We start from the raw sequence: 17,687 nt of genomic DNA, 5'->3' as shown, positions 1-17,687 counted from the left end.
GCTCCAGTTCCACTCACCCTTGTGCTCGTATCAAACACATGGCAGAGTTCTAAATCAGGCCCATAGAGAGGCTTGGTGAAGTGTGCAGTGGTGGAGGATTGCAGGACGGGGCGATGGAGACAGAGGATGTACTGATGAGAGATATGAAAGCGGAGAGAGAGAGGGCCCCTTTGATCTGAGGCTCCAGTGAACGTGGACGACAAGAGAAGACTGCAAACAAGTATATGCACTGTAAAACCTCACTCAACTGAAGAGGGCTCAGCACAAGGAAAGGAGGAAGTAGTGGAAGAAGGACAGCAGAATAGGAATTTTACCTGTATCTATAGTAGTAATAGTAGTAGGAGTAGTAGGAGTAGTAATACTAGTAGTAGTAGTAAAAGTAGTAGTAGTGAGGGGTGTAATTGAACACAAAAATCACAGTTTGGTACGTACCTCTGTTTTGAGGTCATAGTTCGATTCATTTTAGGTACAGTATGGGAAAAAATGCAAAAACATTTGCTTGTTGTTTTTGTGTTTATTAAACCAACAATTTGTTTAACATTATACAAATGGGAAAATAAAATAAATGCAAAGTGCTGCTTGCTAATACTAATAAGTAAAATATTCTTGAATAAGCAACAAATGTATGAAATATTATTTTAAACAAGTTCCTTGTAAACAGTAAACATAACTTTTCACAAAGTAAAGTGCAGCACTAACAATTCCAGCATGAAGTTTTACTCAATCTTCATATTTTTGGCCAGAAAAAACAACTTGTCCACATTGTCTGCAGTAAGTGCAGATCTCCGGGGGGATCACAGATGCGTTCCCTCGTGAATATTAAAGAGCCGAGTCTTCGGTGTAGCTGCACATGTAGTGGCAGAATGTAAACACACACAAATTGGACGAATTCACTCGTGCACAGCCCTCCACCGAACCGAACGTCCCGTGCCGAAATGGTTCAGCACAAATACATGAACCACTACACCCCAAGTAGTAGTAGTAGTAAATGGTACAATTATCACATCTTTATATAGCACTTTTCCACCTTCAAGGCACTCAAAGTGCTTTACAACAAGGAACCACTCACCCACATTCATACACCAGTGTACGCAGACACTAGGGGCGAGGTGGGTTAAGTGTCTTGCCCAAGGACACAACGACAGCATTCACCTTTTGGAGCTGCAGTCACACCAGTCAACCTGTGGGTCAGTGAATCTGACCACTAAACCAATGATGTTTATGTTGAAAGAGGGATTCAAACCGTCAACCTTCGGATCAATGGAGAAACGCTCTACCAACTGAACTCCAGTCACCCCAGTAGTAGTAGTAATAATAATAATAATAATAATAATAATAGTAGTAGTAATAGTAACAGTAGTAGATAGTAGTAGATAGTAGTAGATAGTAGCAGTAATAGTCATGGTAGTTATAGTAGTTATAGTAGTAGTAGTTGTAGTAGTCATAGTAGTCTTACTAGTCAGTTTTGAAATTTAAAAAGACATATTGAAGTATTTTGTTATTTAAGGCTAAGGTCTGAGCTTCTATTGTCTCCACGGGGAAAATGTGTCCTCTGCATGTGACCCATCTCCAGATCTTGAGCTGGTCTTGCTCAGGACTACCATAGTTGTAGGATTTTTACCTGTGATGCATTTTTGAACTGATGAGGTAAAGTGCCCAGAGGAAATCCCCCAAAACACAAGGAGAAGATCCAAACTCAGCCACCGTGAGTCCACTTCAGGACAGCTGAGGCCAGAGACGGAGCTTTAACATCACAGATTGAGAGAATAAACGGTTTACTGCTGGTCTGAGCTCGAGTTTTTAACAGTGCAAGTTTCAATCCCCAGTAGAAGAGGGAGAGACGCTCCAGATGGAGAGATAAAAGGCAATGGAGAGAGTGGTGGGGTGAGGAGATAGAAAGAGACAGTAGAGAAACACACAGGGATGACAGCGAAGGGGAGGGAGGGAGGGAGAGAGAGAAAACTGAAAGAGAAGGGGATACAGTGAAGGAGGGAGTTGAGAAAGAGGGAAGGCGGAAAGATGGAGAGAGAGGAAAGGTAAAGGGAGGGAGAGGGATGGGAAAAAAGACAGAGAGAGAGAGAGATGTATAGATATAATGAAGGAGGTTGGTGGAGAGATAGAGAATAGAATAAAGAAGAACAGACCAAAGAAAGACAGTGAAAGAGAGAGAGAGGGAGGGAGGAGAGAAAGAGGAGAAAGAGAGAGTGAGGGAAGTGATAAGAGGAGGACGTTAAAAGGATGTGAGTCTGTGAGCTGTTTGGGGACTTCTCTGGAGAGCTACGCTAAAGCAATTAGCATCGAATCCTTCCACGAAAGACCACAGTAACACGGAGTATCAGGAGCAAAGCCCACAGCCCTGGGTACAACTGCACTTTTAATTGGCACGTCAGGACCGGAACGCCGTCGGAGAGAAGTCTGGGTCCACGGAGTGCACTAGTCCCACACAAAAGGAGGGAGGGAGGGAGAGGAAAAGAGAAAGAGAGAGAAAACGAAGGAGAGATGTCTGGCGAAAGAAAGAGAGAGAGAGACGGGGGGTTGAACAGAACGGTGACTCAGGCTGGGAAGTGCACTCAACAGGAGAGAGGAAGAAAAGGAGAAAGGGGGAGGAAAGGAGAGAGGGAGGAAAATAGGAGAGAAAAGGAGAGGGAGGGATAGAGAGGAAGAAAAAGATAGCGAAAAGGAGAAAGGATAAAAAGAGAGAGCCATAAGAGAGAGGGTGTTCACAGAAGAAAAGTGGCCTTGGTCAGGGAAGTGCACTTGTTCCACACAGTCTTGGGAGTAACGCATTATAAAAGTAACAAATTACTGTAATGCATTGCTTTTTGCAGTAATGTGGCATTACAAGGAAAAAAATAATATAGTATGTAATATTTTACTCTGTACAAATGTCAGTAAGGCACATTACAAAGCTTTTTTAACCTGGACGCAGCTGATGAAATTCTAGTTCAAGATTAGTCCTGGTTTGGTCCTGGTTTAGTTTTGGTTTAGACCTGGTTTAGACCTGGTTTAGTCCTGGTTTAGTCCTGGTTCAGTCCGGGTTCAGCTCTGGTTCAGTTTTGGTTTAGACCTGGTTTAGCCCTGATTGAATCCTCCTGGTTTAGTCCTGGTTCAGTCCATATATGCCGCATCTTCGCAGTTATTTTGGTGAGAGTAATTTAAAAGTACTGTAATAGTCGTGTCATGTTTTACATTTTAAATGCAGTAAAATTGTAATGTAACGAAATACTTTAAAATGACAGTAACAAGTAACATCTGCATTACAGTTTTAAAGTAACTTGCCCAACAGTGGTCCCACACAAAAGAAGAGAAGGAGTGAGAGAAGGAGACACTGAGGAGAGAGAGAAAGAGGAAGGGAGAGGAAGAGAAAGAGAAAGAGAAAACAAGGGAGAGATGGCAGGAGAGAGAGAGAGAGAGGGGATAAACAGAACGGTGACTCAGTCTGGGAAGTGCGCACAAAAGGAGAGAGGAAGAAAAGGAGAAAGAGAGAGGGAGAAAATAAAAAGGACAGAGAGAAAAGGAGAGAGAGGAGAAGGAGAGAGGGAGGGATAAAAAGAGAAAGAGGAGCAAGAGAGAAGGGGGTGTTCACAGAAGAACAGTGGCCTTGGTCAGGGAAGTGCACTTGTCCCACACAAAAGGAGAGAGGGAGGGAGAGAAGGAGAAACTGAGGAGAGAGAGAGAGAAAGAGGGAGGGAGAGGAAGGGAGAAAAAGAGAAAGAGAGAGAGAGAAAACGAGGGAGAAAGAGAGAGAGAGGGGATAAACAGAATGGTGACTCAGTCTGGGAAGTGCGCACAAAAGGAGAGAGGAAGAAAAAGAGAAAGAGAGAGGAAGATAAAGAGAAAGACAGAGAGAAAAGGAGAGAGAGGAGAAGGAGAGAGGGAGGGAGGGATAAAAGAAGAGAGAGAGGAGAGGAGAGAGGGATAAAAAAGGAGAGCAAGAGCAAGGGGGTGTTCACAGAAGAACAGTGGCCTTGGTCAGGGAAGTGCACTTGTTCCACACACAAAAGGAGAGAGGGAGGGAGAAGGAAAGACAGAGGAGAGAGAGAGAAAGAAAGAGGGAGACAGAGGGAGAGAGAGGACGAGTAAACAGAGGAACAGTGGACTCAGAGAACTGTGTGCACTGATAACAAAACTCCACATTAAACGGATAGAAAGTTCACTACAGACTGGAGTGAGAGGAGGAGGAGGAGGAGGAGGGGCTGGAGGGGATTTTATTTAACCGTTTTTTTTTTTGGAGTTTGTTTTGGATTGAGGACAGAATACTGAACAGAAGGAGTTGTACAAAGTTATTATTAAAGCTGCGGTTTTGTTGTTTTTATTACTGCAAACTCAGAAGAAAAAGATGTGTTCATCGGCGTATACTGCTGTTGGATGAGAGTGGATTGGCCGCGCTCGAGGAGACATGATACTCTGCACGCGTCATGAGAAAATAAATACACTGTGTATACCACGGGCCGATACCGATATCCGATATTTATCTCCCTGTTGTGGCTGCATGATCATCAATATGTGCAGATGCCAAAAACTAAAAGAAAAATACAGCTTACCAAATAATACATTCTTTTGTTACCTTCAACTACAATCATTTCTTACTAGTAATCTGGGTCGTACTATATTATTGCCCAAACTTAGAACATTTGAAAGGTTGTTACATGATGGTGGACCTTCTAAATGTATCTCTAAGATGTATACTTTGTTGATAAATGAATGTCCTAAACCAGCCTTGTATCGATCTAAGGAGAGGTGGAAATCAGACTTAAACACTACAATTGAAGATAATATCTGGTCGAATTTATGTCAAGAGAGTTTATCCGCCACCACCGATGCTCGATATAGATTTACACGTTATAATTTCCTTCATCGGATATATCTAACCCCAGAAAAAAAATCATGAGACAAAACCAGATTTTTCTGATCAATGTTTCCGATGTTCTGTAGAATTGGGCTCAGTTTTGCATTGCACCTGGACATGTGTGAAAGTAAAATGTTTCTGGTTTGACTTTTGCCAAACCATATCCAAAAATCGACAAAACTTCGATACCTCTTGATCCCGAATTTTGCCAGTTTGGAAATTTTAAGAAACTTGAACCATTAAATAAATACAAAATAAATTTTTGGAAATCTCATTGGCAGTGGCAAGAAAATGCATTGCAGTCACCATACAGAAGTGGGTCATCTTTGGCTACGATGGACAACCACAAACAAATAAACTGTGCTTTGTACGAGAAATAGAGAAATTTTGTCATTGTAAAACATAAAAGAGTAAAACTAGAGCATGTTTTGATCTGAGCCTAACAGATCTCCCACCACAGCCCTGATCACACTTTTAGCTCTGTAATAAAAGCTTTAGAGACTCGCGTGACACAAACCCTCTCCTCTATTTTCTCCTCTCTTTTCTCCTCCTCCTCCTCTTCTCTTCTTTTCTTCACACCCATCACACCTTTTCTCCTTTGAGCTCTGGGTCTTTGTGTTAAAACCTCAGGAGGCTCCACGTCTGTCACTTCTAACACGCTATATCCAAGTCCTGTCACAGCAATTATTATATCGACTTATCTTTCAATATATGAAACATTTTCTTTGCACTACTTGGACATTTTTGGTTATTTTTTGTCCATAAGATAAGATTTAAGCAGTAAAAGGATGAATTAGTGACTTCTGTAACTCATTACAGATTTGAAATACTAAAGTGTTTCATTCTGCTGTTTATTTATTGCAACTTTTTAACAATATTGCAGATTTAGAATAGTTTTTGTGGTTTAAATCTGCTCTTGGGTTTCTGTGGCAGTGGCATAAACTAGTTTCAATATTATCATTTATCATCTATTTTTACTTCAGCAATATATCGCACTTCAAAACGTGTTCTCATGACAGGCCTACATGGGACTATATTGAAATTCTGTGTCATGGTTAACATGGTTAAAATAACTGCAGTTAACCTTAATATCCATGGATCTATTATAAGATCTGAATAGGGTATCGTTAGCTTAGACCTGTCGCAAGTGGGCTTCTCAAAAATATATAAACTCAGATACTAATCGATACTAAAAACTAGAGACTCATTTGATTATGGATTAATACTAAAAATGTCACAGTCACAGGGCATAAATTAGTCTTTTATGAATACCTTTAGAATGATTACACAGATATAAGCCCAAATGGGAAAAGAAAAGAAAGTACTATGATTTTAAAATGTTGAAAATCACATTCTATTTTTATTATCATTGGAATCAGTATTGAGTCTATTCCTTAGCATTAAAATGACACTAGTCGCAAATTTGGACTCATGGCCACTACATTGTAGCCTGATTCATCAGCCGGTTATGATTAGTTCATTCAACGGCAGGTGGTACTTTTTTATTTAACTAGTCGCTGCTATTTGGTCGTGATGTATGTACTGCACCGTTAACAGGGTTAACTGGTATATAAAGCTTTTCCCAAATCGTGTAGGAAGAAGGGCAATAACGTCTTTCCCCTTGATAAAATTCACCAAACATTCTCTTTGTTCCGGCTTTAAATCCTTGATCTCGGGAATCGTTGCCAACACAGAATGTCTGTCTTCGTCTACATCCATCTCCATCTTGTTTACTGTTCCGCTGTTCCACAAAAGGGGCACAGACAGACGCTTGAGTTTGACCTCATGGCTTCACAGCTCTTCGGTGATTGCGCGGTCTACAACTTCCAGGGTTCTTGCAAACCATCTAGTGTATTCTGATTCCTGACCTAGTCACTGGAGAGAAATGAAATTGAGTGGAGGCACAAGGTGGCACCAGCCTGGTTAACTACTGCGGTGAAAAACTTCCCTCCAGCCCAGAAGCATTTTTCCCACAGACTTCAATGTGAACACAAACTGCTCGTGTTCGGCTGACAGGACTCTACAGATTTCAAAAAGCTGAAGATTTTGTGTACATTTTCAGATCACAAAGTCTCTCTCAGATCAAAATCCGTCAGTTGTCTTAAAAACATCTATCTTCAGCTAGCTTCGTCTTGCTCTGAATTATTATGAACCCCATGAATACAATTGTAAAAATGTATTAAAATGTAATATTAAATGTGATTTGAGTAGTTTTGACAGTTGCTGTGACAAAAATACTCAAAGATTCAGTCATCAGCCATATTGATACTCCAAATACTATAACCACGTAACACATCACAATTCAAAATCAAAATGACTTTATCCCCAAGCAAAGGTTTGTTCATTTATATCATTTTGTCACACCTCTAGAAAACCCTCTAAAGATAACAGTCTAAACCTTTCAAATCTTAATTAATATTCAAACTTCCAGAAACTTCACAAAGATAAACGTTCCTTATTTCTTGCAGTCTGTTACATTTCCCTCATCCTGTCTCATCACATTATGTTTGTCAGTATTTACCGGTGACTCGCGCTTGCACATCCTGCTGACACGCTGGCTGGTAATTAACAGATATTTCTTGGCTTGGTTTCCTTTGGCACAGATGGGACAGAGAGGAGACACAGCACTGTCTCTCTGTGCTTACCAGACCAGCAACATACACATACATCACAATCCAACCTGAATCGCAGTTTAAATAGTCACAATTAGCAAATCTCATGGAAATTATTCAGCTAACATATACTGTATTTCTTTTCTAACTAATATCTTATCTTATTATGTAACAAACATGCTTACCCTGCGGACGGAGTTTGGAAATGCATGGGATTCTTGTCCTTAAAGATGCACAAAGGCTACATTCAGACTGCAGCCTGACGTGACCCAAGTTTAATTTTTTTGCCTCTATGCGACCTGTGTCTTTTAATGACAGTCTGAACAACACAGATCCAAATTTTTCAAATGCGACCCAGGCCACTTGGGCTACGTTCAGACTGCAGGGCTTAATGCTCAATTCAGATTTTTTTTGTGAAATCCAATGTTTTTGCGAGGTCCTTCACATTTCCAATTAAATGCGACTTGTATGTGACTCCAGTGTGAACATTAAACGGCCCGAAAGTGTCCCGCATGTGCACTGGAGACACGATGACGTCAACCACAGCGAGCGTGCTCTGTGTTTACGGAAGTTGTCCAAACATGGACGCAGCATTGAGCACCTGGAGATTTTAAAGTTCCTCTCGTACCGGAGCCAGAACATGAACAACTTACTTGTTTTAAGGAGGAGATTGAGAAGGAGAAGGACGAGGTTTTTGGCCGTGGTGTTTTGTGGGGCAGCAGCAGCGATGTCCGTTGAAAGGAACGTGTGGATGTGGAGACGTAGCCAAGAGTGGTGAGTGGTGATGTGCTTCACTTCAGTGACACGGAGTTCATTAACAATTTTCACCTATTTCAGTGCAGAATAGTGACTTGTGGCTTGTTGATAACGTGTAGGTGGATGAATGCGCTTTGGCCGTTCAGACTGAAGTCGCATGTCAAAAGATCGGATATGTATCGGTTTCAGGAGCACATATCGAAGTGGCCTGGGTCACATTTGAAAAAATCGGATCTGTGTCGTTCAGACTGTCATTAAAAGATCAGATACAGGTCACACAGGGGCCAAAAAATCGGATTTGGGTCACTTCAGGCTGCAGTGTGAATGTAGCTTTGGATGTATGCGCCTAAAACCGATACATACCTGAACTTTTGACCTGCGACTTCAGTCTGAACGGACAGGTCGCATTCATCCAACCTACACAAATGTTCTTCTTATCATATGAAAATTGTGCATGAACTCCGTGTCAGTGAAGCAGAGAAGCACATAGAAATCCCCCCACTCTTGGCAGCAACTTCGCACCCACACGTTCCTTTCTACAGATGTTGCTGCCACTGCGCCATGGCCAAAAACCTCGTCCTTCTCCTTCTCAATCTCCTCCTTAAAACAAATAAGCTGTACATGTTCTGGCTCTGGTACAACAGCAACTTTAAAATCTCCAGGTGCTCAGTGCTCACGTCCATGTTTAGGCGACTTCCATAAACACTGAGCACGTTTACTGCATGTGACGTCGTCGTGCCCTCCAATGCGCAGGCAGGACACTTTTGGGGCGTTTAAAGTTTGGAGATCACAAACAAGTCGCATTTAATTGGAAATGTGCACCACCTCGCAAAAAAAAAAATCCAAATTGAGCATTAAGCCCTGCAGTCTGAACCTAGCCTAAGTAACTTTTCTGGTGAAGGGTCAGTCATCTACTTGTCTCCGTGGCGATGTTGTTGCTTTGTCTGGAATGGCATTAAATGTAAGTATTTTGCATTTACTTAAAAATATGGGCTTTTATTGACTTAAAAACTTGCATTTTTCCCGTGAGTGGGCTCGCCTCTCCACGTATCTGACATGTAACTTGGTCCTATAGCATCAGGTGCAGTCTGTGTAGAGATAAATAAGAGTAATGCCATACTGTGAAACATTCCAGGCAACATCTCCATGGAGAGAAGCTGGATGGACTACTCATCTGACTAAAACACATTTAACATCATAACATTTTAGATTTTTTCTTAAAGTTTTAAAAAATTTTTGGCCATTGTTTTAGATTGGTTGGAAATCATGAAATGAAAATTAAAACTACAGAATCCCATAACTGTTACCTGGCAATCCTCAAGCAATCACATGTACAATAAAATTATGATCTGACAAATAAAATGATAACAAAACACCTTTATGTTGTTGAAATGTTTAAGAAAAAATGTGTTTCTTACATGAAAGGAAGTGCAATGTCATCAATATGTTTTAAAACTCTCTGCATCCTGTAATTTTCAACATATTTTTCTACTTTTCTTCGCAGACTGCTTCTTGACTGGTGTATCGATATATAATTTATATAAACAGGTATTATCTCACCAAATTAAGTCAAAATCAGCCTTCTCTCAAATGCTCCAGGACATGTTTAAAATATGAACTTTGAACAGAACACGAATATCGAAATCATAAATAGTGAATCAAGCAGCAATCGCAGTATTTTGTCAGAAAAATCAGGCTTACATATTTTTCTCCCAGCGCGCTTGGCTCTAGTTCTTACCTTGAAAGATGGCTGCGTTCTGGATGATGAGGCGTTTGAGCTGCGCGCCCACAGACTGAAGGCCTGACTCCATGTTGTTTCTCGCCGCCGTCTGGTACCTCTCCTCCATCTTTCTGGAGCAGCAGGAGGGGCCTTTGCTCTGGCACACCTGCAGATCTGAGCCTGAGATGGGAGAGGGGGAAGAGGGGAGAGAGGAGAAAGAGGGGAGAGAGAGGAGAGAGGAAAGAGGAGTGTGAGGAGAAAGAGGGGAGAGAGAGGGAAGAGAATGATGAGAGAGGAGAGAGGGGAGAGAGTGACAAGCGATGGAAGAGAGAAGAGAGGAGGGAGAGGGGAGAGAGAGTGACAAATGATGGGAGAGAGGAGAGAGAGAGAAGAGAGTGATGAGCGAGGGGAGAGAGTGACAAGCGATGGGAGAGAGAGGAGAGAGTGATGAGAGAGGGGAGAGAAATGTGAGAGGGGAGAGAGTGACAAGCGATGGGAGAGAGGGAGAGAGAGAAGAGGGGAAAGGAAAGGAGTGTGAGGAGAAAGAGGGGGAGAGAGAGGGAAGAGAATGATGAGAGAGGAGAGAGAGGGAGAGAGTGACAAAAGTGATGGGAGAGAGAGAGAAGAGAGGATGAGAGAGGAGAGAGAGTGATGATGGGAGAGAGGAAAGAGAGGAGAGAAGAGGGGAGAGAGGAGAAAAGGAGTGTGAGAGGAGAAGAGGGGAGAGAGAAGAGAGAGGAGAAGAGAGTGACAAGCGATGGGAGAGAGAGAAGAGAGAGAGAAGAGAGTGATGAGGAGAGAGAGGAGAGAGAGGAGAGAGTGATGAGAGAGGGGAGAGAAATGTGAGAGGGAGAGAGTGACAAGCGATGGGAGAGAGAGGGAGAGAGAGAAGAGGGGAAAGAGGAAAGCAGAGTGTGAGGAGAAAGAGGGGAGGGAGAGAGAGGGAAGAGAATATTAGAGAGGAGAGAGGGGAGAGAGTGACAAATGATGGGAGAGAGAGAAGAGAGTGATGAGAGAGGGAGAGAGAGTGAGAAGCGATGGGAGAGAGGAGAGAGAGAGAAGAGGGGAGAGAGGAAAAGGAGTGTGAGGAGAAAAAGGGAGAGAAGAGAGGGGAGAGAGAGAAGAGAGTGACAAGTGATGGGAGAGAGAGGAGAGAGAGAGAAGAGAGTGATGAGAGAGAAGAGAGTGATGAGAGAGGGGAGAGAGGAGAGAGAGAGAAGAGGGGAGAGAGGAAAAGGAGTGTGAGGAGAAAGAGGGGACAAATGAGAGAGGGGAGAGAGTGACAAGCGATGGGAGAGGAGAGAGAGAAGGGGAGAAAGGAAAAAGGAGTGTGAGGAGAAAGAAAAAGAGGAGAGAGGGAAGAGAGTGACAAGCGATGGAGAGAGAGGAGAGAGAGAGAGAAGAGAGTGATGAGAGAGGGGAGAGAGATGAGAGAGGGGAGAGAGTGACAAGCGATGGGAGAGAGGGGAGAGAGAGAGAAGAGGGGAGAGAGGAAAAAGGAGTGTGAGGAGAAAGAGGGGAGAGGGAAGAAGGTGATGAGAGAGGGAAGAGAGAGGAGAGAGGGAAGAGAGTGACAAGCGATGGGAGAGAGGAGAGAGGGGAAAGGAGAGAGAGAAAGAAGGGGGGAGAGAGGGAAGAGGAGTGTGAAGAGAAAGAGGGAAGAGAGGAGATAGAGGAGAGAGAGAGAGGAGAAGTTAAAGTTATACTCTATTAGAGAAAATCTGTCCTCTGCATTTGATCCATCCTTCAATGTCATTAGGGTTAAACGTGTGGAGCAGCACATGACCGCAGCAGACCACACAGGGACACATCATTGTACTTTGTTCTCCTTTTCACATTTTCAAGACAGTAACAATCAGGTACAGCTGATGAATACATGTATTATGACCTGCTGTTCTTTTATTGTGTCATGTTTTTGGTTAATCAAAGTAAATGTGGACTTTGAGATCTAATTGTACATTCAATTTAAATAAAACCTTTTAATAATGACTGGTGTTCTAGCTGTGACCTGGAGCCCAATGACGCCTCAGACCAGTTTTGTGTTTGCCCTCAGGCTCCTGCTGAAATGCTCCAAATGATCACTGGCAGTTCTTTTTACTGACAATTTCACTAATATTACCAGTACTATTCATGAAATTCAGGCAAGTCATTCAGTCCCCATTTGAAGGACTGCGAGGACCTTTCCCTATTCAAAAGATTTTGAACTTTTTGATTTTAATTCTGTGATTTCTGTGCTGGAGGACGGATGCCATAGTTTGAAACCTCAACATCATCACATTGCTTTGCGGTTAATGTGTCATCTTAAAAGGGTTCATATGTTCTGATCTATTTTATAATCACTGTTGGGCAAGTTACTTCAAATCTGAGCTGCGAAACGTCTTCAATCAAACGAACATTTGTCCAGTCGACAAACTGAATTTTCTCCTTGCCAACTGTGACGATGCTGAACTTTTGCACCGTATATGGACTAAACCAGGACTAAACCAGGACTAAACCAGGACTAAACCAGGACTAAACCAGGACTGACTAAACCAGGACTGAACCAGGACTAAACCAGGACTGAACCAAGACTAAACCAGGACTGAAACAGGACTAAACCAGGACTGAACCAAGACTAAACCAGGACTGAACCAGGACTAAACCAAGACTGAACCAGGACTAAACCAGGACTAGACCATGACTAAACCAGGACTGAACCAGGAATAAACCAAGACTAAAACAGGACTAAACCAAACTGAACCAGAGCTGAACCCGGATTAAACCAGGACTAAACTAGGTCTAAACCAGGACTGAACTGAGGACTAAACCAGGACTAAACTAGGTCTAAACCAGGACTGAACTGAGGACTAAACCAGGCCTAAACTAGATCTAAACTAGGTCTAAACCAGGACTGAACTGAGGACTAAACCAGGACTAAACTAGGTCTAAACCAGGACTGAACTGAGGACTAAACCAGGCCTAAACTAGATCTAAACTAGGTCTAAACCAGGACTAAACCAGAAATGAACCAGGACTAAACAAGGTCTAAACCAGGACTAAACGAAAACTGAACCAGGACTAAAAAAGTTCTAAACCAGGACTAAACCAGGACCAAACCAGGACTAATCTTGGACTAGAACTTGGAATCTAAGATCGCCCCTGAGAGAACCCCAAGTCCGTGGAACAGGACGTCTGCAAGGCGCGATCGGGCGTCAGCTGCAGTTAGTGTGGAGTTCGTTCACTCGTGGTCACCAGACAGTCTACACGGGCGCGTCTCTGGCGTTTCACCGCTGCTGATATCGTGGTAATTTTAGCGAATTTGTATGAAGAAAACCCACCACTTCAATCCAGGTTAAAAAAAAGCATTGTAATTTTTTCCCCTGTAATGCCGAACATTACAGTAATGCATTACTTTTTATAACGCGTTACTCCCAACACTGGTTATAATGTTTCCTCATCACAAACAGACCTGGAGTTGTGTTTTGTTTCATTCACACATGTTTAACACACAAACCCTGCATATTTAGGCTAAGTTCTCTCAAACAGAAAACACTCTTTTCCACCTTGTGATGTCATGTGGTGATACAGGTAGGGCTCCTGTTTTTAAACTCCACACACCTTCACTAGAATCATTTGGAAACTTCAGATTTGGAAGTGCCAATTTCTGCTGAACTGAACATAAAAGGTAGCTGTTCATTTTTCAAACTACCATTCCATTTTATATTTTCTTTGTCACACTATGTTAAAACTTTCACCACAGTAAAAGCTGAATATTCCACCATGGAGACACATGTACAGTGCCCCCAGCGTGATGTCACTGCGTAGTATCAATAGTAAAAACTAAATTAAAAAAATACTATAAATTACACAAACACAAGAAATGTAGATGAGCCTGAGCAGCACCTACAGATCTACAGATTGACAACATTAATATCTCCTGTACTAAATACGTTTATAGAAATGCTCCACTATACAAAAATAGAATCCATTTTCTTTTCATCACTATTAATACTGTCTTTACCAGGACAAGTTTTTTGCATTGGCTGCAGGCAGAGTTCAGTTCTGAGCGGAGCAAAATAAACCCGAGTGTTGACGTTTTGAAAAGAATTGAATCTTTACTCGAGGTCACGCTGTTTCCTCCAACATCATCTCCATCTACACAAGCCTCCTCTGCTCCCGGCACCATTTTCACACCAGCAAATAAAAACTGGGCATTTTTAGGCTTAAAGATCACAGCAGCGAGCGCTGACACATGCACACAAGACGGAAAATAAATAAGATAAATAAAAATAAAAGATACAGGTTTGGGAATGCTTTTTGGAAGTCTACTAGGACTAAACTGTCTGGGACTGAACATGAACAGGATTCAGACAGGATTAAAGTAGGACTAAAGCAGGACTAAAGCAGAACTGAACCAGGACTAAACCAGGACTAGAACAAGACTAAATATGGACTACAGCAAGACTAAACACGGACTAAGATAGGATTAAACCAGGACAGGACTAAACCAGGACTAAACCAGGACTAAGCCAGGACTAAACCAGGACTAAACCAGGACTAAATATGGACTACAGCAAGACTAAACATCGACTAACGCAGGACTAAATATGGACTAAATCAAGACTAAACACGGACTAAGCTAGGAAAAAACCAGGACAGGACTAGAACAGGACTAAATATGGACAATAACAAGTCTAACATAGACTAAACCAGGACTAAACCAGGACTAAGCCAGGACTAAACCAGGACTAAGCCAGGACTAAACCAGGACTAAACCAGGACTAAACCAGGACTAAGCCAGGACTAAACCAGGACTAAACCAGGACTAAACCAGAACTAAACAAGCACTAAATATGGACTACAATAAACAAAAAATTTACTAAACCAGTTCTAAATATGAACTAAATCAGGACTAAATATGAACTAAATCAGGACTAAATATGAACTAAATCAGGACTAAACATGGACTAAACCAGGACAGGACTAGAACAGGACTAAATATGGACTACAACGAGACTAAACATGAACTAAACAGGATTTAACAAGGACTAGAACAGGACTAAATATGGACTACAACGAGACTAAACATGAACTAAACCAGGACTAAATATGGACTAAATCAGGACTAAACCAGGACAGGACTAAAACAGGACTAAATATGAATTATAACAAGACTAAACATGGACTAAACCAGGACTAAACAAGGACTAAATAGAACTAAACCAGTACTAGATTAGTACCAAACAATGCACTTCAAGGACAACTGTGAATGCAAATATAACATGTTCAAAGATGATTGAAGTAAAAGTTGGACTGTAACTTGAGAAGGACAATATTGACATAATATAAATAATCCTGTTTTAAAAGTATACACAATTAGAAGTACACAAATATATAATGAGAAAATTCTGAAAAACCTGTAAGTTAGTCAGAAATAAATAAATAACAGAAACTTGTAGTGTGTTTTTCAAACGATAAACCAAATATAAAGTGGTATTTTTGTTTAGTTCTTTCTAGTCACTTTGGTCTTAGGTGTTGTTGGTCGCCACTGTAAATGGTAATTGGTTCTTCATACCTGCTTCAACCTAACTGTAATCTGACTACATCGGAGGCAAATGAAGGGATCAATCTTGAGAGCTACCTTCTGTAAGTTGATTTGAGTTTGTTGTTTTTTTTACCTGTAGATGGAAGATGTGAAAACTGTCCCCACTCCTCCTCCCTTACCTGGCCTTTGTTCAGACTGGGCTCTCTGGTTTTCTTCTAGACTTTTAGTGGTGATATGTGAGAATACAACAGGGCTGGGTTGGCTAATTTAAGTACAAATGGCAGCTTGAATATTATGCTTTTAAATCTAAGATGAAGGATTTGGAGACTGCCTCAGTACTTTTGACTAATCTGTGATCCATGCCATTTTGTTGTTGTTTTAATCTCAACGGGATTTTTTTCCTAGTCAGACAATCACAACCTGCTTCCTTTGCCTCTCGACCAATCAACTCTAGAGTCATTCATATATAAGGGCCTGTTTACACGAGAACGCTTGTGGGTAAAAATGTCCAAATATTTTATCGGAAGTGCTTTTTGTTTAGAGGGTGACGCTGTTTTGGGGCTTTAAAACGCAAAAATCTGAAACCCCCCACCAGAGTGTAAAAGTTGAATGCGCTCCGCCATCTACACTGCCCAAGACGCAAAAGTCTGGACAGATCTGCTCACGTCTCGTACGTGTTTACGTCACATACAGTACACAGAAACAAACATGTCGAATCATTTCCATGCGTCGGATCTTCAAACTGCTCTGGCAGCTCTAATAAACTTACAGGAGGCTCCCAACAAATGTACAGAATATGCAGAGACACTATTAGGCTACATTCAGACTGCAGCCTGAAGTGACCCAAATCCGATTTTTTTGGCTTCTATGTGACCTGTATCTGATCTTTTAAATGACAGTTTGAACAACACAGATCCGATTTTTTCAAATGAGATCCAGGCCACTTCGATATGTGCTCCTGAAACCGATACATAACTGATCTTTTGACATGCGACTTCAGTCTGAACGGCCAAAGCGCATTGATCCGACCTACACGTTATCAACAAGCCACAAACGTCACTATTCTGCGCTGAAGTAGACAAAACTTGTTAATGAACTCCGTGTCACTGAAGTGAAGCACATCGCCACTCACCACTCTTGGCTACATCTCCACATCCACATGTTCCTTTCAACGGACGTCGCTGCCGCTGCCCCACAAAACATCACGGCCAAAAACCTCGTCCTTCTCAATCTCCTCCTTAAAACAAGTAAGTTGTTCATGTTCTGGCTCCGGTACGAGAGGAACTTTAAAATCTCCAGGTGCTCAATGTTGCGTCCATGTTTGGACAACTTCTGTAAACACAGAACATGCTCGCTGCGGTTGACGTCACTGTGTCTCCAGTGCACATGCGGGACACTTTTGGGCCATTTAATGTTCACACTGGAGTCACATACAAGTCGCATTTAACTGGAAATGTGAACGACCTCGCAAAAACATTGGATTTCAAAAAAAAATCCGAATTGAGCATTAAGCCCTGCAGTCTGAACGTAGCCTTAGTGAACAGAGAAGAATCTGCAATCACCTCTGTCAAATTCTGGATGCATCAGTTCGTGGCAGGCGAGTCAGATGGATATGGACGAGACCCGGAGAACCAGTCGATGGTGGAACAACTTTGTGGAAGGAGTAGCTGATGAAAATGTGTGGCGTGAAAACCTCCGTATGTCCAAAGACGCCCTGGTTGTTTTAAGTACAAACATACCCAGTCCAATTCCACACACTTTTGCATCATCGTTTGCACACAGATTTTCTCCCAAAAATGCTTGTCTAAACACAGAATAAAAAATTAAGATGCGACGCCACTTTTGCGTCTTCTGTTCAGACCGTCACCATATAAACGTAGCCTCAGAAGCCGCAAAAACAGCAACACCAACAAAGTCTAAACACCAGAGAGCGTATTCTCTTTCACACATCCACCATTCTTTTATATTCTGACCTCTGAAATGCTGTCTGCAGTGTCTAAGTTCATCTATTCACTCCATTCTCTCCACTCATTTGCCTGTCATGATTGAGACTGACACATGTTTACTCTAAAAAGTCTTTAGAAGTTATTTGACAAAAATATTTCAAGGGCCAAAGCAGCAAGATGAAAGAACGTAGCTCAAAGGAACCCAATTCAATTTGAGCAATACCAACGAAAACGCAAAATCAAAATACGGTTCTGATCAAGGACAGAGCACAGGAGCCTC

At 41.9% G+C, this 17,687-nt stretch overlaps 1 protein-coding gene across 1 annotated transcript in view; it reads right to left on the bottom strand.

Annotated features, from left to right (window-relative positions):
- The window catches only part of gpc3 (glypican 3), a 425,531-nt gene that overhangs the window by 365,959 nt on the left and 41,885 nt on the right, over positions 1 to 17,687 (bottom strand). The window contains exon 2 of the mRNA XM_055159076.1: positions 9,956 to 10,117. Coding sequence (XP_055015051.1) covers positions 9,956 to 10,117 — 162 coding nt within the window. The remainder of the gene's footprint in view (positions 1 to 9,955; positions 10,118 to 17,687) is intronic.

This window comes from Boleophthalmus pectinirostris, unplaced genomic scaffold (assembly GCF_026225935.1).
Source record: "Boleophthalmus pectinirostris isolate CB_2022bp ecotype Guang Dong unplaced genomic scaffold, ASM2622593v1 HiC_scaffold_23, whole genome shotgun sequence".
NCBI classification, from domain to species: Eukaryota; Metazoa; Chordata; class Actinopteri; order Gobiiformes; family Gobiidae; genus Boleophthalmus; species Boleophthalmus pectinirostris.
The sequence above is the reverse complement of the archived record's forward strand: the minus strand, read 5'-3'. Positions and strand labels throughout refer to the sequence as shown.